The 22841-nt window shown below is 41.9% G+C and overlaps 3 protein-coding genes across 7 annotated transcripts in view; 2 read left to right on the forward strand and 1 right to left on the reverse strand.

The window, feature by feature from the left end:
• The first annotated feature begins 443 nt into the window (after positions 1–443).
• On the forward strand, positions 444–19288 carry xpo7 (exportin 7). 3 transcript variants are annotated; one of them, XM_087790952.1, is made up of 28 exons: positions 444–503; positions 3994–4140; positions 4221–4314; positions 6290–6456; positions 6541–6606; positions 6678–6782; positions 7899–8064; positions 8149–8222; positions 8578–8697; positions 8767–8913; positions 9790–9962; positions 10038–10231; positions 10902–11007; positions 11123–11258; positions 13134–13207; positions 13802–13882; positions 13979–14042; positions 14105–14213; positions 14326–14432; positions 14903–14991; positions 15821–15928; positions 15987–16069; positions 16181–16395; positions 17036–17174; positions 17246–17403; positions 17486–17596; positions 17769–17896; positions 17961–19288. In XM_087790952.1, exons 1-28 carry the CDS (start codon positions 471–473, stop codon positions 18052–18054), a joined length of 3288 nt encoding a protein of 1095 aa, XP_087647078.1. In that variant the 5' UTR covers positions 444–470; the 3' UTR covers positions 18055–19288. The 3 variants fall into 3 exon arrangements, with proteins under 3 accessions (XP_087647078.1, XP_087647080.1, XP_087647077.1); XM_087790954.1 differs by having other exon boundaries at positions 17486–17584; XM_087790951.1 differs by having other exon boundaries at positions 453–503; positions 6290–6465.
• Positions 19289–20062: 774 nt separating this feature from the next.
• pbdc1 (polysaccharide biosynthesis domain containing 1) lies at positions 20063–22268 on the reverse strand. The gene is made up of 6 exons (XM_087790955.1): positions 22205–22268; positions 21014–21079; positions 20880–20939; positions 20674–20814; positions 20305–20416; positions 20063–20242 (listed from the first exon to the last, which is right to left on the reverse strand). Exons 1-6 carry the CDS (start codon positions 22232–22234, stop codon positions 20157–20159), a joined length of 495 nt encoding a protein of 164 aa, XP_087647081.1. The 5' UTR covers positions 22235–22268; the 3' UTR covers positions 20063–20156.
• Positions 22269–22649: 381 nt separating this feature from the next.
• Positions 22650–22841, forward strand: part of dmtn (dematin actin binding protein) — a 13252-nt gene continuing 13060 nt past the window's right edge. For all 3 annotated transcript variants that reach the window (XM_087790958.1, XM_087790956.1, XM_087790957.1), the window contains exon 1: positions 22650–22687. The gene's annotated coding sequence lies outside the window, so the exon portion shown is untranslated. The remainder of the gene's footprint in view (positions 22688–22841) is intronic.

Below are 22841 nucleotides of genomic sequence, written 5' to 3' on the forward strand. Positions count from 1 at the left end.
AATGTTTTACATACAATAATGGAGTCTACTGACCCCTTCAAGAAACATCTCAACGTTTTTATTTGTGCAAACTTTTCCTTGATTTTCTGGAACTCCTGTGTTGTTCTCAGTGTTATCTTGAACTTTAAAGTATATACTTTATTGAATATTGTTTTGATTGTATAAGCGCTTTGTGACCCTGGTCTGGAAAAGCGCTTATATAAATACAAATTACTTACTTACTTACTTACAATAACAAACACCTCCCATGTTCTCAAATTACAAATCAAATGTGATTAATGAAGAGAAAATAAATAGTTACACATGTATAATGAATAGAAATAGTATTTTAATAATAATTATATCAAATACACCTTAGGAGCTTTGAAAAAAACTTTTTTTTTTAACTCTCGATGGAGTGCAGTATCCAAGAGTGACCACCAGGCTCGCTGTTTCTCCTCTGTGGTAATAAGCGGGGGAGTGAGAGGTGCATGAGATGGAGAAAAATGGCGGATCATGTGCAGGTGAGCAGAGCTTTCATGTTTTTGCCTCCGCCAGCTCATCCATAAGAGTGAGACGCGGGTGCAGGGCAGGTTCGGGCGGCGCGGCCCGGCTCGGAGTCCCTGTGAGGGCGGACGGGTTGACGGGCGGCGTCTGAGTCCAGAGAACCGGCGGTAGAAGTGAAGACATCGTGTGGCCTGCTGTCACTGCCCCGGAGCTGCCGCTAGCTGCGAGCTCCATTCACCGCCTCTGGCCGTTTGTTGACTCCCGGGAGCGGGTCCGAGGGCGCCAGAAACGGTGCCGGTCTCGGCGCAGAACACGAGCTCGGCACGGTTCGGTGTCAGCGACACCGCGTGCGTTTATAACCGAAGTAAACAATAAAAGCTAATTGTGGTTAGCATCGAGGGCTAGCACTCGGTTTGGCGCCAGTGACGGTCGCGACAACAACAACAGTTACGGTATATTGTTGTTGAAGTTTTCTCGTGCGCGTTTGGCTCAAGTGGTGGGTTTTTTGCGCGCGTTGTTGACACGCTGCATCGCTGTGTCCAGCTAGCAGGCTAAGCTAACGTTAGCATCAGACGTCAACATCTCCCGCCAGACCCCCGTTTTGAAAACGTGTTTAATTTGAAATGTTTTCTGGAAACTTCCACGCGGACTTGTTTTTTTTGTTGTCGTCGTGGCGTAGATTTGAGAAACTCTAGAAATTAAATCTGCTTTAATTCTGCCTCCGGTTTGTTTATGTGCGTAACTAAGGAGCGATGTTGTGTTTGACTAGCATGAGGGGAGCTAACTGCTAAGTGTGTTTTCTGTTTGACAGATGAGGAGAGACACACAGGGAGGGAGGCAGATACACTGCACCATTATTTGTTGTGATGTCACTTCCTTTATCTCCATCGCTTTTCTCGCACTAACACTTGCGTTTAATCCAAACTCCGAGTACGGTTTTGTGTTGACCACGTGATGCTGATGTTCCAAGTATTGTAAGGGAAGTTCTTTTATCAACCAACAAAGTGAAATCCACTGAAACAGCAGAACAATTCATTCAAACAAAACTCCAATATAATTACATTCAATGTGGATGGTTGGAGTGTCTCAAACTTGTCGCTATTCTTGGAAAACAAAAGTGAAAGTCAGTTTTTGTTAGTGATAGTTTCGATAAGCCGCACTCAACACTGTAACAATAAGATGCAGTCATTGACGTTTTCTGCTTAGTGAGGAAACCGGAGAGAATAATAACATGTATTTGGACAAAGTACACGTAGATCAATAACCTTTGGAAAGCTGTCATAAATCAATTATACCTCCTTTTAATTAAGTGTTGAACTGGGCTCACATTGTCAGGAACTATTTGGTTAATAAAATGATAATGCACATTTAAATGAATACTAAAATATCACAAGACCTTGAAATCGTGGTTGTTGGATGTATGTAGAGGTAAGATTGAAACAGAAGAAACAATTACCCAAACATTTTCAACAGTTACTTACGAGGTTGGATTTTATTGTAAATTAAACCGGAGCTGTCGGAACTATTGATGTAAAAACAAAAAACTCTTTGAATCGGTAGAAGGAACTTGTAAATAACATCAGACACCATCTTGGTTTAAATGAGAACAAGCAGGAGGCAGAGAAGGTCATTTGGTATGGAGGGTATTGGGTCACACGGTCGGTTTGGGTGACAGCACCAATTATGGGTGAACCTTTGTGTCCTTAACGTGTTTTCTTTCATCACATAGTACACACGGTCGAACTACATACTTAACTTGGCAAGAAAATAATAGCTTTTCGGTGGAGTTGACCAACAAATCGACTCCTGTCGTGCTTCAAAAAGTAAACTACAGAAAGCGTATTGTAAACATACACATCACATCATTACACAAGTCAAAAACTAAACTGTCAAGGCACAAAAGTAAACCATCTGAAACAAAATTTAAAAACAATATTTATTTGGCAAAAAACAAAATGAACTTAACAAACATAAAATAATTGTTGAGGTTAGGTAATTTCAGAAACAAATGAAAACCACACAAAACTACTGGAGAAAATGAAGTTAACCTTGATTAATGAATAAAAAAAACTTTGAGGGAAACTTTTGCAACGATGGCAGTCGGCTATAAAGCCAAAACAATTATGAAAAGACATTGTGTCGTGGGATTAAAACCCTATAACCACTTGAGATTTAGTCAACACTTCCTCATCCCACAAGAGTATTTTTTCATGAATGCTTTTTAAAATAATTTTTCCTGACTATATGAAGACGCTTCTAATGTTTCAGACCTTATTTCTACATCTTATGTTATGGATGACGACCACATATAAAAATATATCTATTGCAGTTGTTTAAGAATTGATGTTGTCATCAATCATTCAGTTTTCAAAATAAGACTACTGGCACTAAATATGTTATGTGGACAAATAAGGAACTGGGTTATTATGTTAGTACAAGAACACAGAATAGGAAAGCCAAAGTGTGTCATGAAATTGAAAGTTGAGTCTCAACAGTTATAATATCTACACATTTCACAGTGTACACGTAAACCTTTATCCTTTTCCAGCTAAGCGCTGCTGAAGTTTTAGTCCACTGCTGTATGTATTCATATGTTGTTCAGATGAGAGGTGACCGAGTTCAGTTCTGAGAGTTTATCTGGGTTTAGCACACGCATCTTCGGCAAAGATGATTGTTGTCCGAGGTTATGTCATGACTGCCATTCATGCTTTGACTCCGCAGGGTCTCTTCACACACGCTGATGTGAAGAAGGTCCCTGGACGTCTGTTCTGCCACGAGCTTTCTTTCCAACTGTCTGCATGACTAGACACTTTTGTCGCTGATTTTTATCTTTCACTGGCATCCGTTCAACTTTTCAGTTAACCAGTGTCTCTTAAATTAGTGATAGAGATAAAGTAATCTTCATGAGTGATACACTTGCTCTTGTATATACAACAATTCAGAGATCAAAATCTCCTGGGTTTTTTTGTTGGGATGTTCCTGCATAACAATTTAGTTGTCTTAAAATACAAGGAGCAAAACAAAAAAAAATATTACATTTCTCTTTAATAAATCTAACATTTAAATAAAACTAACTTAAATGCTGCACCTAATCCCTAAATGATAGGGTAGTTACAATACATAAATTTCCCTCAAAAAACAAGTCGCATTTTTAATTTACAAATATGAGTTAAAATTTGCAAAAGTTATGATTTCCTCCTTGTGTACAGATGTTGTGGTTTGTTCATGTAGATTTACACACATATATGTGGTGTGATATAAGCTCCAAAAAAATGTACTAAACAAAAACTCGGTTTATAGTTTTACAACGGATGTTTGACTTGATTCTGTTATTCCAAAGTCTCTGTGACCTTGACACCATATTCAAGAAAGCTCAAAAAATAGTTTTTAAAAAAGGAAATGCACACCCAATCTTTAATGTAAAGTATTTTATCGACTGGATCATCTATGCCGTCGTCCTCACAGATGCAGCCTGTTGGTGACGTGTGTTCCTCTCTTTCTGTGCAGGGCCTCGCCCAACTGGAGATCCTGTGCAAGCAGCTGTATGAGACCACCGACACATCAGTGAGACATCAAGCAGAAAAGGCATTAGTGGAGTTCACAAACAGTCCCGACTGTCTGAACAAGTGTCAGCTGCTGCTGGAGAGGGGGAGTGTGAGTGCATGCACTTCATGAATTAAACAGGAACTTCCTAAGCGTGTTCCATAACCTAAAACCCTTTTATTTCTCCTCAGTCTTCTTACTCGCAGCTTCTGGCAGCAACATGTTTGTCTAAGCTAGTGTCTCGAACTAGCAATCCTCTGCCCCTTGAGCAACGCATTGACATTCGTGAGTATACAAAGAATGAAACAAATGTTTACTCCGAAGTACGGTTGTCACGATACCAACTATACCAGCACAAAGAAACAAAACCGACAATCTAGTACACATTCAAAAAGTGTTGCGCAGTCTTCAAGTATAATAACAAACCGGAAGATTTGTCATAAATGTGCAAATAATTTACAAAACCTAAAACTAATATACATTCAAACTAGGGATGCTCTGATCCGATACTTGTATGAAATGTCTGTCCAATCCAGCGTCTCTAAGTTGGATCGGGTATCATTAAACGGATCAGACGCAAGGATTGCAGCTTTTTCACTAACTGTATTTGCACTGACGTAACGCGCCGGCGCCTGTGAAGCAACTGCTCTCAGCAGCGGCTCTGCTGCAGTGTTGATGTGTGCGGGTGTTTGGAGGAGAAATCAAGCTAGAAGATTTAAAACCACTAACTTTATTAAACATCTAAAGACTCATCACGACGAAGAATATGAGCAGATCGAAGAAACGAGAAAGACGAAACAAAATGAAGCAGTTTACTTTGCTGTTCTGTAGAGACGAGAGAAACTTTCAGTCGAGGCATGAAAGTCAACAATAACAACATTCTTGTGAGTGTTTATGTTGAATCTGCATCGATCCAATAAATAAATAGTTTGTGTTTAATACTGGTTGAATAAAGGCTGACTTCCGTGTGTGTGACGCCAGCTCCGTTGGGTTTAAATTTCACAAAAAATCATTTAACAAGTTTCTTTAAGGTCATAAAAACGTTAAACGCTTCACTATCTTACTTTAAAATCATGTGGATCACAGATGATCATCAAATGATGATCCAAGTTTAAGGATGGCGACAGAAAACTCCTTGTTCAATAAATCCAGCACAACGCAGTTTCTGTCAATACGAATGAAATAATAAGTGTTACTTGTACTAAAATTGTGTTTGAAATCGCGATTATGAACGAAAGTCCTGAGCTTTACACTTGCAGGCTTGTTTGAACTTTGTTCCAAATTGTCACTCTTTGTATTTTGTTTCACCAACTTATCAGCTTCACAGACTGTCTTTGTTTTTTTTAGGTTATTGGGGGGGAAAAAAGGAAAAAATTAAACTATTTTCTTTTTGTTCTCAAAATGCTTGTACCAACTTTAATTCTATATGTAGAAATATTTGATTTTTATCAAAAGCATGAGCAGTTTTAATTTACAACAGGGAAGAAAGTTAATATTTACAAAACTGGTAACGGATCGGTATCGGGCAATACTCAAAGCCCAGATATCGGCATCGGTATCAGGACCATCCAGGATGCATCCCTAATTCAAACTGTGGTGATGAGAAGTGATTAATAAAAAATAGAACATTTGTGTCTTATTGATGTGTAAATAAATAAATGGGGACCTTTTATACTACTATTATTATCTCATGATGTTTCATTACTTAACTGTATCTTCACATTGTATTTTATTTAATGTTAAATATTATAAACTTGGACGTGTGTAGTGAGTGTGGTTGTAAGAAAGTGACTCTCAAATAACAGAACGTTTGTTGGTTGTTATTTTAAGGAGACGCAAGTTATAGCAAACTGAAAATCATTAAATCATTCACCCTGAATTTGTTTGCCGGTTTTTAAGGGTTAAATTCCTCAACATCCATCCACATTGACTCTAAAGTAAAGTATATAAAAGTGACTTGACTGGCAGATTTATCTATAAGACGAGGTGTTTTAACTCAAAATAAGAGAAGCCATTCTTTTGAAGACGGCAGATGTTATTCTTCGGTATCATGCCTCCGATTCTTCCAAGAACACTTGTTGTTGGTGGAACATCTTCTGTAGTTACGGTACAAAAAAAGGTCGATATGACTGTATTTTCACTTCTTGTGACAGACATAGTGAAAGATTTTTTTGGTATTTATCAAAGAAGAAATTAGTTGAAGTTCTAGTGATCGAGGTAAAAAGGTATTTATCAAGTCAATATGTACGTGTCTGTTTAGGGAACTATGTGCTGAATTACTTGGCGACACGGCCGAAGTTGGCAGCATTTGTCACACAGGCTCTGATCCAGCTTTATGCGCGGATAACAAAGCTGGGCTGGTTCGACTGTCAGAAGGACGACTATGTCTTCAGAAATGTCATAGCTGACGTCACCCGCTTCCTGCAGGTAGGTTTGGTAGGTTTGAGCGCCACACGTCGTCGCCAAGTCTGCTTGCCAGTGTGTCACTCTGTCTTTGCTCCCCGGCTGCAGGACAGCGTCGAGCATTGTATCATCGGGGTCACGATCCTCTCGCAGCTGACCAATGAGATCAACCAGGTGTGTAATCTGCCTTTTTTCTCTCCTGGTGCATGTTGGATTTCATTCTCACGGTTCTGTCGTGTGTCCAGGCCGACACGACTCACCCGCTGACCAAGCATCGTAAGATCGCATCGTCCTTCAGAGACTCGTCCCTCTTCGACATCTTCACACTTTCCTGCAACCTGCTCAAACAGGTATGTTTACATGTCTGTCCTTATTAATTAGATTAGATTTCCTTTCTAGATGAAATGATCATGAACAGTTTGGTTTAGTTAGGCTTTATTATATTTTATTATTACTATTGGTTATTGACACTTTTACCCTTTATTGACAAAACCGTTCAACGTTGGCAGCTTTTGAGGCATTTTAAATAGATAAAACTACTGAAGGTTTATTTAATTTAGAGCAGAAGATCAAATTAACCTTATCTTGATCAAAAGTGGAACAGGCTCGTCTTTACAACAATTAGTGAGTTAAAAAAATCGATGAAAACATGTGTAGAGTGGGTTGTATAATTGTTTTTCAGTTCGAAATTGAATGTGCAAAGTTTAATTTGAGTTATTTAGTGTCGTTACATATGTTTGAGTCCCACACCTACCTAAAAAAAAATATTTCTCTAGGTTCAGGAATGTTTCAAGTCCTACTACAGCAACTAACAAAACTTAAACACAACATGGTCAAAAAAGTGAATGATAAAGCTCCATGAGGAAAGTTTCTGTAAATTTGAGTAATTAGTTTAAATTCAAATATAGTTCAAGTTGAAAAATTCATGTTAGTTTAGACTTGTTAATGTCGCAGACTTGAAACATCTTATTGACTTTTCCATATCTTAACTGTTATTAAATCTCACAGTTATAAAAAATAAATGCAGATGTTGAAAATTGTACATATAACTTAACTAAATCTTCATCATAAATGTGTTCAGGGGAAGTACATGAGGTTCCTTTAGACGATCAAGAAAAGATTCAAGAAACTCAAGAGTGTGTTTGAGTGTCTGTAGAGTCGAATTAAAGCTTATTACTGTTGGAGAAAAAAGGTCACGTTTCGGTGAAATTGGAAGTGAAAGGGGGAATTGTGGAGAATACCAGCACAACGCTTCAAGCTGTTTTTGTCCGACGAGGTTTGAGTCAGAGCGTGGTTTTATAATTTTCACTGATCATTCTATATTTACTCAATCAATAGTGATTCTATTTATTAGAAGACAATCAGGAATCTGAACTCTTCACTTGAACTGTTTCCATATGTGAGGCCATCCAGGTACTTCTTCATCTGATCTTCAAATGTGATTATTCTGTGTTTGTTCTTTAAAGGCATCAGGCAAGAACCTGAACCTGAACGATGAGTCTCAGCACGGCCTCCTGATGCAGCTGCTGAAGCTCAGCTACAACTGCCTCAATTACGACTTCATAGGAACGTCCACCGATGAGTCCTCGGATGACCTCTGCACCGTCCAGATCCCCACCTCCTGGAGATCAGGTACACTCCTGCAACGCCTGTTTTTACCAGCACAGCCAGAGTTGGATTGCAGTCGTCCAACGTGACATTTGTCTTCTTCTGCAGCTTTTCTTGATTCCTCCACGCTCCAGCTCTTCTTCAACTTGTATCATTCCATCCCTCCATCACTCTCCCCGTTGGTAAGTAGGGTTTGAATCCCATTGTTAATGTTGAGCAAGATTCATAGAGTTTGTGTTCATTTAGCCAGTAGAAAACAAAAGATAATTAGGAAGTTGCTTTGTTATCTTTGGCTATATTTGTAAGGCTGAGGTGATAGAAACTATGAACTTGATCATCTAAAATGTTTCCAATGGCGAAATAAAATAAATATGTACATCAATAGAATTCATTAAAATTCTCGTGTCCTTTGGTTTGAAATATCCCTTAATAATCTATTCTATCATGTGATCTATCAATGTCTTGTGTTATGAGAAATATTTAAATATTAAGTCATATATTTTTTTAATGGAAACCAACTCTGAATATTCGGTGCAGGTCCTGTCATGTCTGGTCCAGATCGCCTCGGTCCGAAGGTCTCTTTTCAACAACGCAGAACGAGCCAAGTTTCTCTCTCATCTGGTGGATGGAGTCAAACGAATCCTGGCCAATCCACAGGTACGAGTCCTGCAAGTCTTACCTCTGGTTCTCTCCAGTCTCTCCATTGTAACACGGGTCTGTGTCCAGTGTTTACCCGACCCCAACAACTACCACGAGTTCTGTCGGCTGCTGGCCCGGCTGAAGAGTAACTACCAGCTGGGGGAGCTGGTGAAGGTGGAGAACTACCCAGAGGTCATCAGACTCATCGCTAACTTCACCGTCACTAGTCTGCAGGTGGGTTTCAAGGCCACACTCAAAGAATCTACACCTCATGACCATGTTGGCAACAACCAAATTCCAATGCTTTCAATCCACAGTCGGAAATTTGTATTCTTTTTTTAATGTTTAATTAAACGGAAAGTCACCATTGTAAGACTTAAGATTGATAAAAACAAAATGAGATTTCAAACTCTAAAATTTAGAAAAAGCCCAAAGAGAAAAGCAAAAGGCTCTATTTAAAATTGTGAAAAGTAAAATGGGAGACAATTATGAAGTTTATCGTCGCTATTGGATGAAAAAATTCTTTAACCTTTGGCTCTACATACTGAAGATGTAGCAACCTGTGTTTATATAGTTGGGTGGTTTATGGATGGATGTGTTTTGTTGAACATTTAAAATGTGACATTTATACAACTTTCAAAACTGTGTGATGTGATTTATTGTCTCCTAAAGATAAATCACATGATGAAGCGCAATAAACTTCTTTTTTTTTTTACTTATTATGAGAGCAAATGTAAATTCTAACCCATGACCTTGGAACTGACTTCAGTTCACTGAGCCCAGATTTCCTGAAGAATGTTGCATTTGAGGTTCGACTGAAGCTGCGTTTTTTCATACTATGCAATTCCTTTTTTTCACAATTTGAATTTACTACATCACAATCTCCTCAGTAGTGCGAGGAGTGACACTTGTTTTTGCTTTTCCTGCAAATTAAAAAAGTATTATGGGATAGATCCGGTCAGTGAGAAAGCAGGGTATACCAGAACTGTTGCACCTAATGAAGTAGTTTTGACAACAAATTAATTTGCAAAATGATTCAAAAGTTGCTAGAAAAACAAATTCTGTAAATGCATTAAATGTGTTTCTAACCCGAGTTTTCTCGTTCACCAGCACTGGGAGTTTGCTCCCAACAGCGTTCACTACCTGCTGAGTCTGTGGCAGCGCCTGGCGGCCTCAGTCCCGTACGTCAAGGCCACCGAGCCTCACCTGCTGGAGACGTACACGCCCGAGGTGACCAAAGCCTACATCACGTCGAGGCTGGAGTCGGTGCATGTCATCCTCAGGTGAGTTTTCTTTCTCTTTCTCCCCGATCACCCCGACAGTCTCGCGGGCGAACTGACGGCCGCGCGTCTCCACAGAGACGGACTTGAGGACCCCCTGGATGACGCGGGTCTGGTCCAGCAGCAGTTAGACCAGCTGTCCACCATCGGGAGGTGCGAGTACGAGAAGACGTGCGCTCTGCTGGTGCAGCTGTTCGACCAGGCGGCGCAGACGTACCAGGAACTGTTGCAGTCGACAAACTCCAGCGCTGCTGACATCACCGTGCAGGAGGGTATGTGAAGGCCTTTATACACTGTTAGTGAAATGAACCACATTCTGCCCTTGTAAATAAAAAGGGGAACCACCATTACTTTGTTTTCGATTTCCCTCTTAACTGGCTTTTTTCTTTTTCATCTTACTTGTTTTATCATGATGTGTAAACCTCTGTGTTACTGCAATCATATGCTAGACCTGTGATGAATTCATGACGTGAAATAATTTATGGCTTTTGACTTGTTCACTTATTACTGTAAGAAGCAACTAGCCTAGTAAATATCTGCATCTGGACTTGAAACATTCCTGAACTGAAACTAAACCGACAATCATTTCTGAGACTTCAACATGTGAAACGACACTGAAATCTTGGAAGTACGGAGCTACTTTTTGTAAGTTGCCAAGAAGATGAACTGAGAAAATGAAATGAGCCTTCGTCTAATTTTTGTAAACAAATGTATCTGAAGTATCTGGTTATTGTGCAGCAGATTTAATGACCTGTTTAGTTTAAACGGTAAAGACCGTTTCCCCCTAATCACAATATCTTGCTTATTATCTTTAAAATACATACTTTATTGAATATTGTTTTGATTGTTTAAGCGCTTTGTGACCCTGGTCTGGAAAAGCGCTATACAAATAAAAATGACTTACTTACTATTAAATGGTATGTGATGCGTCTCCTCCTGCAGGTCGACTGACGTGGCTGGTTTATATCATCGGGGCGGTGATCGGAGGCCGTGTGTCGTTTGCCAGTACAGACGAGCAGGACGCCATGGATGGCGAGCTGGTCTGTCGGTAAGATAACGTCCGAGATGTTGATGCAGTTGGTTAGTCTTGACAAACCCTGACCGACCTGTCGCCTTCACTGTCGCCTTCACTGTCGCCTTCACTGTCGCCTTCACTGTCACAGAGTGCTACAACTGATGAACCTCACAGACTCCCGACTGGCTCAGGCGGGGAACGAGCGGCTGGAGCTCGCCATGCTCAGCTTCTTTGAGCAGTTCAGGAAGATTTATATTGGGGACCAAGTGCAGAAATCATCCAAGGTACGAACGTAGAACCCTCACACTTGGACCTGCTTGTAGTTCAAGAAAATCCTGTCTGGAGACAAACTTGGATGGTTTTTCACATCTTTGTTTTTATTCAACTATTCCTTTATCCAGGTTGTGGACTTTTCTCCAATATAACAGTATAGTAAACATTACAAAACATAATTATTAAGTAACAATATTTTGTTACAATTTGTTTTTCCGCAATGTGGTGGTCCTGCACCACAGGGTTAAAGAGTGAGAAGGCGGTGTATCTGTAAACCCATGAGACCAGCCTTAAAAAAACACTAGACGAATAAAAAATGACACAATACTGGACAAAATAATGCTCGTAAAGTAATTTCACAGCAATCAGCTGTAGATGTAGAGTAAAAAAAGAGAAGATTACAAAACTTGGCTTTAACCCCTTATTTCAGATCTGGTGCCCCAAACCCTGCCTTCCCGGGGGACGGGGGAGGCAGAGGCAGGGTCTGCTCTAAGCAGTGGCCTCAAGAGTTTGTACAAAGAGGGTCAATATTGATCAGGTGAAACTCTGTAGGGAGGTGGTGTAGACAACAGCCTGTGACCTGTATAAACTTGATGTGGATTGATTAACAGATGAACAAGAACACCATAAAAATACTTGATCATTTTTCACAAGAGTGCAATGAAGAGGATCCAAATGTTAGTTTAATGTTGAAGGGACTAAAGAAACGAATACATTTCCTCTCATGACATTTGGCAAAAATGTTTGTTTGGAGGTTCAAACAATACCAAAGACCATAAAGGATTAAGAACACTTCAGATATTTAATTTAATTTATTAGTTAACTGTATTCCACTACATTTTTATTATCTTATATATTATTATATTAAATTGATTCTGTTCCCAGTCAATGACACAAACAATCCATGTGTTGTGATTACAACTGTGGCAATCATTTCGATCTGATTCTGATAAGGATGACTTCAGAAGACGATCAACTATCACAAGAGTCAAGAGAAAAGGTTACGGCTGTGTGAGGTTCATATTTTGGTTGTGTTTTTGTCAATATATTTGTTGAAGGTTCACCAGAGTGGAACAAATATGATTAATTTAAACGAGAGCTTCCAAGTTCTTCTTTACATTAGAATCAGGATGTTCCTCTGAGCCAGTGGTGGGTCTGGTTGTGGGCTCCTGGAAATACTCATGAGTGAGTGAAGTCGTCCTCGATCTCAATCAGAGCAACTGTCTCTTCTTGTGCAACCATTTTTGTTTTGGGGAAAGAAAACCTGTGCAAATGTATATTTTCCAGCCCTCATTACTATTTCAGCAGGATACGCTCTACCCGTCGTCTTCGTTGCGGTTTATCTACAAGGTATTATTGAACCAGCTACATCCCAGAATGCGACCAATCATCGGGAAAATGCGGCTTTTGTTTAAACGGACAAACCTCATCACTACTGAGGGTCAATGGATCAGTCGGTTCTTTGCATGCACTTCATGAAAACATGTTATTCTGACTCCAGATCTGTTCCAGTTGATTGACACGGATCAGATCATTCATTTACAGCTTGTGGAGTTGATGCTTCACCGTTTTCTAAATCAAGCATTTAAATGTGTGGCTTTTATTGCTTATGAATCATAAAGTTCACATTGACCCGACTTTATGTCCACTTCTGTCTACTGTACGGAGGTGGTTATCTGTGCGAATCCATTATTTATTTAATTACATTTCTAATTCTACTGCCAATTCTACTTCAATCAACCTATTTTCAAGCTCGACCTCTAGATGGTGTCAAAGTGTTACATCATGTTGGAATTCGAGCCTGAATTGAATCCAGATCTAAGCTTCTCGCAAATATCAAGATGAAGATGCTTTTTAACTAAAAAAAAATGTGTTTTGTGTTGCAGCTTTATCGACGACTATCAGAAGTTCTAGGGTTGAACGATGAAACGATGGTACTGAGCGTTTTTATCGGGAAAATGTGAGTATCGAGAGTTTAACCAGTTCAGTGTGAATATTAATGGATTTTATTGTTATTTTCTTACGAATGTGTCGATTCATTAATTGTGTTAATCATAGTCTGCTTAATTTTCATGTATAAAGATGTTATGCAGGATTTTAAAAAACAAACATTCAGGCTAAATGTATCTTATTGAGTTGACACTGTTATTGTTGACACATGTATCAAAAAAATGGGTTGTTTAAAACTTTTTTATTTTTATTTGAGTCCTGCTAAAGGTCTCAAACTGGCAGTAGGGGGGCATGATTTTCTGCGGTCCTCCATTTTTGTTAATGTTAGATGGTCGAGCATTTAGGATCAACTCATCTAATGTTATTATTTCTAAAGTTTTGATTATATTGTAAAGATGGAACTGATTTCTAAAACAAAAAACACGTAAAATGGCATTAAAATGCCCCAAATTCAAAGTTAAAACCACACAAAAGTACATGATATAATTAATAATATAATATAAAATCATCAGCCTGCTGCCTCAGTTGAGTTTGAGACCCCTTTGTTTGGGTCTAGACCCGGTCTGCTCTGTGAAGAATCTCAAGTCTGACTTGTCTCTCGCAGCATCACAAACTTGAAGTACTGGGGCCAGTGTGAACCCATCACCTCGAAGACCCTGCAGCTCCTCAACGACCTCTCACTAGGATATCCTTGACCTTTAAAAACGTCCTCGTTGCTGCACGTCTGTCTTAATGAACCGCTTCATGCGAGTGCTGTTTATATTCCTTGACCTCCGTGCACGTACAGCAGCGTGCGGAAGCTGGTGAAGCTCAGCGCCGTCCAGTTCATGTTGAATAATCACACGGTGAGTCTCTGGACTTCACATGTCCATGTGTGAGTTGAATGTAAACATGTGTGTCGTCACAGAGTGAGCACTTCTCCTTCCTGGGGGTCAACAACCAGTCCAACCTGAGCGACATGAGGTGTCGGACCACCTTCTACACTGCACTAGGGCGCCTCCTCATGGTGGATTTGGGTGAGTGTGTTCGGAGTTTCTCTTCGAGAAGCAGGAAATGGAGTTCTGTTGAGTTAGAAGATTAATGCCGTGTAGATTTTGTGTCCTATTGATGTTTGTTTGCTCCTCTCAGGTGAAGATGAAGATCAGTTCGAACAGTTCATGTTGCCGTTGACGGCAGCGTTCGAGGCCGTCGCTCAGATGTTGAGCACAAACACCTTCAACGAGCAGGAGGCCAAGGTGACGCACTCGGAGTTCTTCTCGCTGCACAAAGATCACACGTACTCAGATTTAATCAGACACTGTGAACGCTGAGGAACCTGCTGCATGGAAGTGACTTCAGAAATCTGACGTTTATTTATCGGTTCATCTTGAGATGAATAATGGAAGTTCACACTGCAGAAAAGTTTCCTCATGTTTCATATGAGATAACAATGATGGGAGATTATTTAAAAATCTTTGTATTAACTTCAAAATCATAATCTAAATGTTGGCATTTATGTTTTATCTGAGCATCATTTAAGATACTTTAGTCGTTCTTGCAGCTGGTAATATGAATGGTTGAATTTAATCTGTGTAAAACATTTGGCGAATCACAGGATTCTGCTTAGTAACATCGACTTTTGGTTATTATTGTAAATATAACATTATTTTCATCACTCATACCATTTTATATTTGCCCTCGTTTTCATGTCTATGTTTCTCTACAGAGAACTCTGGTAGGTTTGGTTCGAGACCTTCGTGGAATCGCCTTCGCTTTCAACGCCAAGACCAGTTTCATGATGCTCTTCGACTGGATGTATCCTACACACCAGTGTTGAGGGTTCATATGTTCATGACAAATGCTTAACTGCCCCGACCGACCGATATTCATTTACGCGTTTACAAGCCCCCGCATCTGCTTTGCCGCCCAGCTGACCAATCACATCCGACGATCACTTTTGACATGGCAACATAGATGTAGAGTTTTAGTAGGATTTCAGCAACATTTTTCCCTGGTAGAGCAGTGTGTAGAAAGGCAACATGAGAGTTGCCTGTTGTGTTGACACGATAAGTATTGTGTTGTTCATCATCCATGTTATTAGTCCACAGGACCAGTTGTTCTCACGGGTTCTACAGAAGGAGATAAAAAGTTGAAATGGATGCTAGTAAAGACATTTTCTAAGAGCTCTGTGGAATAGATCGAGGCCTTTATGGTCTCATTCTGGCGACACATTCCAACAAAGGTCCGACGTGAATAAGGGACTTCATTATTTGCAGTATAGGGAAATAAAAGCTTGGACAACAGTAGACAATAGGAGGGGAAAGACTAATAAAATGGATATGATTTAAATGCATTACCTGACCTTGAGGGGAAAAAACAAAACGGTGTCATAAAAAGTTGTAAATGAAACCATCTTTATAGATCCGGAAATCAAAGTTCTAGTTCAAATTATAAAAATAAATGGCATGAAGTTGATCCTGAAAATTATCTTGACCTGGAAGAGTGGAGAACATTTCTTCAGCATAGAAAGACTGAATCTGTAAATTAAAAATTAAAAAAAAGTCACCAGGGTTGAATCCTCCAGCGGAAACGACGCCTGAGAAACATCTGAACGTCGCTGTGATATTGTCTTGACTGGCGCCAGATATCCGGCCTACATGCCCATCCTGCAGCGGGCCATCGAGCTCTGGTACCACGACCCCGCGTGCACCACCCCAGTCCTCAAGCTCATGGCCGAGCTGGTTCACAACAGGTAAACCCGCTCGCCCGCTGTCATGGAACCCTGGTGGTCACTGACGGTCGTCTCACAGGTCGCAGCGGCTGCAGTTCGACGTCTCGTCGCCGAACGGCATCCTGCTCTTCAGAGAGACCAGCAAGATGATCACCACCTATGGTGAGGAGTCACACACACACACACACACACACACACACACACACACACACACACACACACACACACACACACCCGCTCAAGGACATCCACTCAAGCATGTGTGTGTCGCAGGTAACCGTATCCTGACTCTGGGCGAGGTTCCCAAGGATCAGGTGTACGGCGTGAAGCTGAAGGGGGTCAGCGTGTGTTTCGCCATGTTGAAGGCGGTGCTGAGTGGAAACTACGTCAACTTCGGAGTCTTCCGTCTCTACGGCGACGACGCTCTGGACAACGCTCTGCAGACCTTCATCAAACTGCTGCTGTCCATCCCACACAGTGATCTCCTGGTGAGACACACACGTCTAACAACACACACGCACCCTACACCGCTAACTCGCACACGCACACCTCTAACTCGCACACGCACACCTCTAACTCACACACGCACACCTCTAACTCACACGCACACCTCTAACTCGCACACGCACACCTTTAACTCGCACACGCACACCTCTGACTCGCACAAGCACACATCTGACTCGCACAAGCACACATCTGACTCGCACAAGCACACATCTGACTCGCACAAGCACACATCTGACTCGCACACGCACACATCTGACTCGCACACGCACACCTCTGACTCGCACACGCACACCTCTGACTCGCACACGCACACCTCTGACTCGCACACGCACACCTCTGACTCGCACACGCACACCTCTGACTCGCACACGCACACCTCTGACTCGCACACGCACACCCCTGACACACCATACCTCGCACACGCACACACCTCTAACTCACGCACAACGCAGCTGACACACGCGCACACTGCACCTTACACGCAACACAGACACACCTAAGGCACACACACACACACACACACACACACACACACACACACACCTGACTCGCACCTAACAGACAGACACACATACCTAACACACGCATGACAGTAGTTGACTCGGCCTCATGTTTTCTCAGGATTACCCCAAACTGAGTCAGTCCTTCTACTCGCTGCTGGAGGTTCTGACGCAGGATCACATGAACTTCATCGCCAGTCTGGAGCCTCACGTGGTCATGTACATCCTGTCGTCCATCTCAGAGGGACTCACGGCGCTGGGTAACCTTTGTGTGTTTGACCCTTCGTTGTGTGCGTTGCTGACCTGTGTGTGTGTGTGTGTGTGTGTTCAGACACGATGGTGTGCACCGGCTGCTGCTCCAGTCTGGACCACATCGTCACCTACCTGTTCAAGCAGCTGTCGCGCTCCACCAAGAAGAGGCCCGCTGCCATGGCGACGGACGACCGGTTTCTGCACATCATGCAGCAACACCCGGAGATGATCCAGCAGGTCAGAGTGAAACACACAAACACACACACACACTCTCTGATCAAATGTCTCAAACGGTTGTGGGTCCCTGTGCTTGTTCAAGATGTTGTCAACAGTTCTGAACATCATCATCTTCGAGGATTGTCGGAACCAGTGGTCGATGTCGAGACCTTTGCTGGGTCTTATCCTCCTCAACGAGAAGGTACAACCTCATGTACGCTCACACTCAAAGATCAGACTTTTGAAATGCATAGAATGACAGCTGAGGTGCTAACGATAGCGGTGCTGCTAACGATAGCTGTGATGCTAACGATAGCAGTGCTGCTAACGATGGCAGTGATGCTAGTGCTTGTTGATTGACGGGCTGGTCTTCATGTCTCCTGCAGTACTTTGCTGACCTCCGGAACAGCATCGTGAACAGTCAGCCTCCAGAGAAGCAGCAGGCCATGCACTTATGTTTTGAGAACCTGATGGAGGGAATCGAACGCAATCTACTAACAAAGAACCGCGACAGGTGAGTCTGGCGGACGCCAAGTCGGTTTCCGTTCCAGTGGCGTGACCCGCGTTTCCGTCCGCAGGTTCACGCAGAACCTGTCGGTGTTCCGGAGGGAAGTCAACGACAGCATGAAGAACTCGACGTACGGCGTCAACAGCAACGACATGATGAGCTGACATTCCACGCAGCGAGTCTTACCCTGCACCCCCCTCCGCCCCGGCCTCGCCCCCCTCACCGCTTCAGCCCCGGCCCCTCCCCCCCCCACACCCTCCCGGCCGGGGGTCATGTCCTCACTCTACGACACGGCTAACGGGGTCGTCGACTGAGTTCAGCGAGTAACCACCTTCACTTCTACGTAGCCCCTCCCCCTCCTCTCTGACACGAGCATATATAAATATATACAGATCTATTTTAAAGTGGCGGGGGGGCGCTGGAAGGGAGGGGGGGAGGGACGACCGCCGGTTAACGTAGTAATCCGCTTCTGCCTGCCTTGTATAGAAACACTCAGAAAAACAAGTGTACATTTTTTTTCGTAACATTTTGAACAATGTTTATAACGACCGAATTAAGAGAAAACGAGACCCGCCCCCCCCTCGTGAAAACCGTGTGATTGAGCTTTTTACAGTGTAGTGAGTTAGTGTCTGCGGGGGGAGGCAGGGGGCGCCGCGAGGACGGGAACCAGTGTCTCCCCTCAGGTTCCTTCTTAAAAAAAGACCCCCCGACATCTTCACCCTTCCACCCGTAGAGACGCGACCCATCGGCCGTGACGTTTTGACCCCTCGCCCCAGGGTCGAAGGTCATAAAGTCACGGCCGATCCGGTGCAGTTCATCGAAATCATATTTTGTTTTTTTCCAAAAGTTCTCCCGACATCTTCGACAATTTGTCCCAACAAACGAACTCGACCAAAACTAAACTTCTCGTTCCAATTGAGTTTCCAAAAAACCCGTGGCGTGCGTGTCTCCGCCTCTTCTTCCGTCAATCATACAGTGAAGCCCCTCCCACGCTGGACCATCATGCTGTCGACACTCTGGACTCTGGGACCCCACCCCCCCCCCCCCCTCTCTCCGGGCCTGCCGCCTGGTGTGTGCGTGAATGTGTGCGCGTGTCGGTGTCCTGGTGCTGTGGCGGCGGCGGCGTCCGTGAAGGAACCAGTAGTAGTAGAGGAGCGCAGGCGAGCGTAGCTGCTATCTGTCGTGACGAGTGGGTCATGTGACGAGTGGGTCATGTGACGAGTGGGTCATGTGACGAGTGGGTCATGTGACGAGTGGTGCTGAAGAGTGGCAGGTCATGTGACACTGTGGGCACTGGTGGGTGTTTTGGTTTGTGTGTGATGTGAATGTGTTGATAGACTGTCTGCTACATTAGTGTCATTGTGACTGCAAATAAACCTCATTGATTTTTACACCAAACCTCAACTTTCTTCTGGTCACATGACCCCCCAAGCCTGAACCTGTTTGTGCCGCCCTCACAGGTACTGACCGCTGCAGGGATCAGCACACTCGTGGTGAGCGAGGAGATGTACACAGTGGTAGGCAAGTGGTCAATATTACAGCTGATCTTGTTAGTAATGTTTAATAATTCTACTCCAGGTACTCGATTCTAGTGTATTTTACTAAAATTCTTAAAATATTAACTCAAATGAAAGGTTTTATTTTTAATTAGTTATTGGTGCTGGACTACATTTACTTTTTGTTTAAGTATTAAGTAATTATTAGTATAGATATATGAAGTAATTTGTCTCAATGGCTTATTGAAAACAAGTTTTTAGACGTTTACAATTAAATACAACTATTGTTTACTAAACTTTTCTATAAATATTCTGTATAGATTTCTCTAAAATTGTATTTTTCCACATTCAATATTTTTCAAATACTCATAAAACGTTTTATTCTAAAATGGCGAAACATTTAGTGTCATAACTCTTTTTTTTTTTACTCAAGTCTGTAGATTTTCCCTTGTTTTCCTTTTTTAAAATTCTTTACTGAATACATTTAATGTTTCAAGGTAATGTACGAGAATAATGTAAAAAAAAAATACATTGTACATACAATGTAATGTATAAAAGAAAAGTTAACGGGTTTTATTTTTCCAGATGTTGTAGTATCCCCCAAAAATTCATAAAAGAAATTTGACAAAAATTAAGATTTCTGTGCGTCACATACATTGAGAAACTTGTGGCACGATTGAGTTGAAGGTTTTACTTGTTTTCAACAAAAATATAAACAATATTTGGCAAGAAAAGGCCTCAGAAGTCGATGATCCGCGTCGTTCTCTCCGTTAACTCTTCTTGGCCGAGAAGAAAACGTTGTTCAGACCTTCTCTGTTGCGGGTGATTTCCACTGCGAAGAACTGGATCCTGGTAACTGGACAAGAGTCATGTGACCACGTTAGTCTCCAGTGGAAGAATAACGGACGTTAGACTTACCGAAGATGGTGTTTTCCTCCGTGTACTCCTTCCCGCAGTCCAGGCGCAGCAGTGTGCCGTAGTTGAAATCCTCCACGCTGCCTTCGAACTGGTTACAGAAAGGGCGCCACCTCTGGGGACACGCAGTCACTGCAGGTTAGACTTGATCATGACTCACCAGATTTCTTTCTATTCAGTGGTTGGTTTGAGAGGTTTATTAAGATGCTGTTAAAGTACATCAGTACCATCAGAATATAGACTCGCTTAATGTTACATTTCAAATGTTAAACATGAAATTGGAAAAAAACCTTTTCAATAAAACTAATTCAACCTTAAATATAGAAATGGTTGAAAGTGTGTCATCGCCACAGATCTGGACAACAATCTCACTTCTTTGGCTTCTGCAGATTTCAGGTCCTCTTCTTTCAGAACTTTGACGTCCAAATCTTTGAAGTGTTCTCGGAAGTCGTGGTAGATGTCGTCGTCCATCTTGGTGAGCTTGAGAAACTTGGGCTCGACGGAGGAAATGAGCTGCAACAGAAGAAGTCGCTGCTGAAAAAGACGTTTCTACGCGAGGATCGACTCCTGTCACTCACGTTGAAGTAAACCTCGGCGTGGTTGAACGCCTTCATCGCCCACATGGCCTCCACTCGCTCCTGGCGGGAAAGAAGAGACGTTTGATCAGACAACGGCGAAGAAACACCGGACGTCACGTGACCGTCAAACTCACATCGTTGCCGTACGCGTCGGCAGGAAGTGACAGAGCCTGAGCTGCAGCCGACGCTCCTTCTGGACCCTGCAGGTGAAGGTGGGATCAGTTCACAACATGAGGGGGGAAATAATATTGATACGATATTTCTTTCATTATAGAGTCAACAAATGTTACTACTACGGCTGAACGATTGTGGGAAATAATCGAATAACGATTATTAATATTCAACAATATTTTAATTAAATTCGGTTTTTTTAACGTCCTTTTCATGTTTTTTTTCTCTAAAACAATATATAATTCATTACAGTAAAATTAATTTATTTGTAATTGTTAAGATAAAGTGATACAACCATTATGTATTAAATGCTTAATTTACTTTTATTATAATATATAAGGTAAGGTAAAGTTTTACCTATTTATTGAAATAAATGCTCATTTTAGTTATTTCAGTTATTTCAATTACAGTAGTAAACATAAAAACTTAACCTTGTAAATATTCACTGGAAATAATTGAAAAACCTCTGCAAAAACGAACTAAAAAGCGTTTTAAATGATTATTAGCCAATAATACATCAAATACTTCAGTTCAGAGTTTTAAAAAAGTGCAAACAGTTCATGTTTGGATTTGCCTCGAATTATTTATTTTCTTGGGTTTCTCACTAGATTAGTTTAAAAAAAAAACATTTCCAATGTTGTGTTCTTACTCTATAGTAGGGTTTGTAATTACCATATATTGAAATAGTGTGTTAAATGTTTTTGTTCTTTCAAGTCACTTATTTTTCAACACAATCTTACATATACAGTTGAACAACAAGTCTGTCAACAACCAGAACCTCTAACAAATGTTGGAAAATACCACATTTGTGTCATTGAACGCAGCGCTAGGCAACAACAAATGCATTAAAAAAATGATTTAATCGTCACAATAACAAACATCAAAACACACTAGTGAAGCACAAAGAGCAATGAAGGCGTATTGTGAACGGATTATTGAGGAGTTTGAATCAAGAACCTTCATGTTGAGGAACATTTCTCATGTCTGGTAAACAAATGTCTCGTTGGAGTCGCACGTGTGTTGGGCTCGAGCCTCACCGTGAGCTCGCGCGGCAGTGACTCGACACGAACACTTTACATTTAACATGTTTTCGTTCACGAGTCACGACGGTCGACACAACTGAAAATGAATGTGTTGATTTAAACGATTCTCACCAGAGACTCGATTCCACTCTTGGACGCCATGTTTAGTCATCAAAGATCGCATTCGTGAGTCGCGAGGGTTCACTCCACCTGACAAAATAGCTGGACGGCGCCACCCTGTGGTCTGGATGTAGAATTACAACGCACTAACAAATGTCAATGTTATACCTTATTTATTAAATATTTAAATATTCTGGTTGTGGCGTAATACGAACAAAGGGGGGAGTTTGTTTGTTAATCAATTTAAAACGTTTATCGATTTACATTTATTTGTATACAAAAATGGGCTACTGTTCGCTCTATTGAGCTCGTCTGGCGCCTCCTAGCGACGATGGCGAGGAGCGCAGTCTGCTCCCGCCACCACCCTCCTCCTCCTCCCTGGATGTCTCAGCCTCCACCCTTCCTCACCCCTCCTTCTTTCCTCCTTCTTTCCTCCTGCTCGTCTCCGTCGATCGCCTCTTCATCGCCTCGGACGTTTTTATTTTCCTGCCGCAGGTCAGAGACGTTTATATCTTTTGCGTGTGCGTGTTTGTGTGCGTGAGTGTGTGTCCGTGTGTGTTGAGCGTGTGTGTCGCACCTTGCCCCCCCACCCCCTCCTCCCCCCCCACCCGCTCCGGATGTAAACACGTTAGATTCTGATTTGAGATCA

This window comes from Callionymus lyra, chromosome 5, assembly GCF_982586985.1.
Source record: "Callionymus lyra chromosome 5, fCalLyr1.hap1.1, whole genome shotgun sequence".
In the NCBI taxonomy this organism is placed as follows: domain Eukaryota; kingdom Metazoa; phylum Chordata; class Actinopteri; order Syngnathiformes; family Callionymidae; genus Callionymus; species Callionymus lyra.

Bases quoted from the DNA above. Each gene is read 5' to 3' on its own strand.
- xpo7 (XM_087790951.1), top strand. From the start codon at position 471: ATGAGATGGAGAAAAATGGCGGATCATGTGCAG. The intron at 14,214-14,325 runs GTGAGTGTGTTC...TGCTCCTCTCAG, and splicing joins CCTCCTCATGGTGGATTTGG to GTGAAGATGAAGATCAGTTC. The intron at 17,897-17,960 runs GTGAGTCTGGCG...TTCCGTCCGCAG, and splicing joins CTAACAAAGAACCGCGACAG to GTTCACGCAGAACCTGTCGG.
- pbdc1 (XM_087790955.1), bottom strand. From the start codon at position 22,234: ATGGCGTCCAAGAGTGGAATCGAGTCTCTG. The intron at 21,080-22,204 runs GTGAGAATCGTT...CTTCACCTGCAG, and splicing joins AGAGTGGAATCGAGTCTCTG to GGTCCAGAAGGAGCGTCGGC. The intron at 20,417-20,673 runs GTGAGATTGTTG...GCGTGTCCCCAG, and splicing joins AATCTGCAGAAGCCAAAGAA to AGGTGGCGCCCTTTCTGTAA.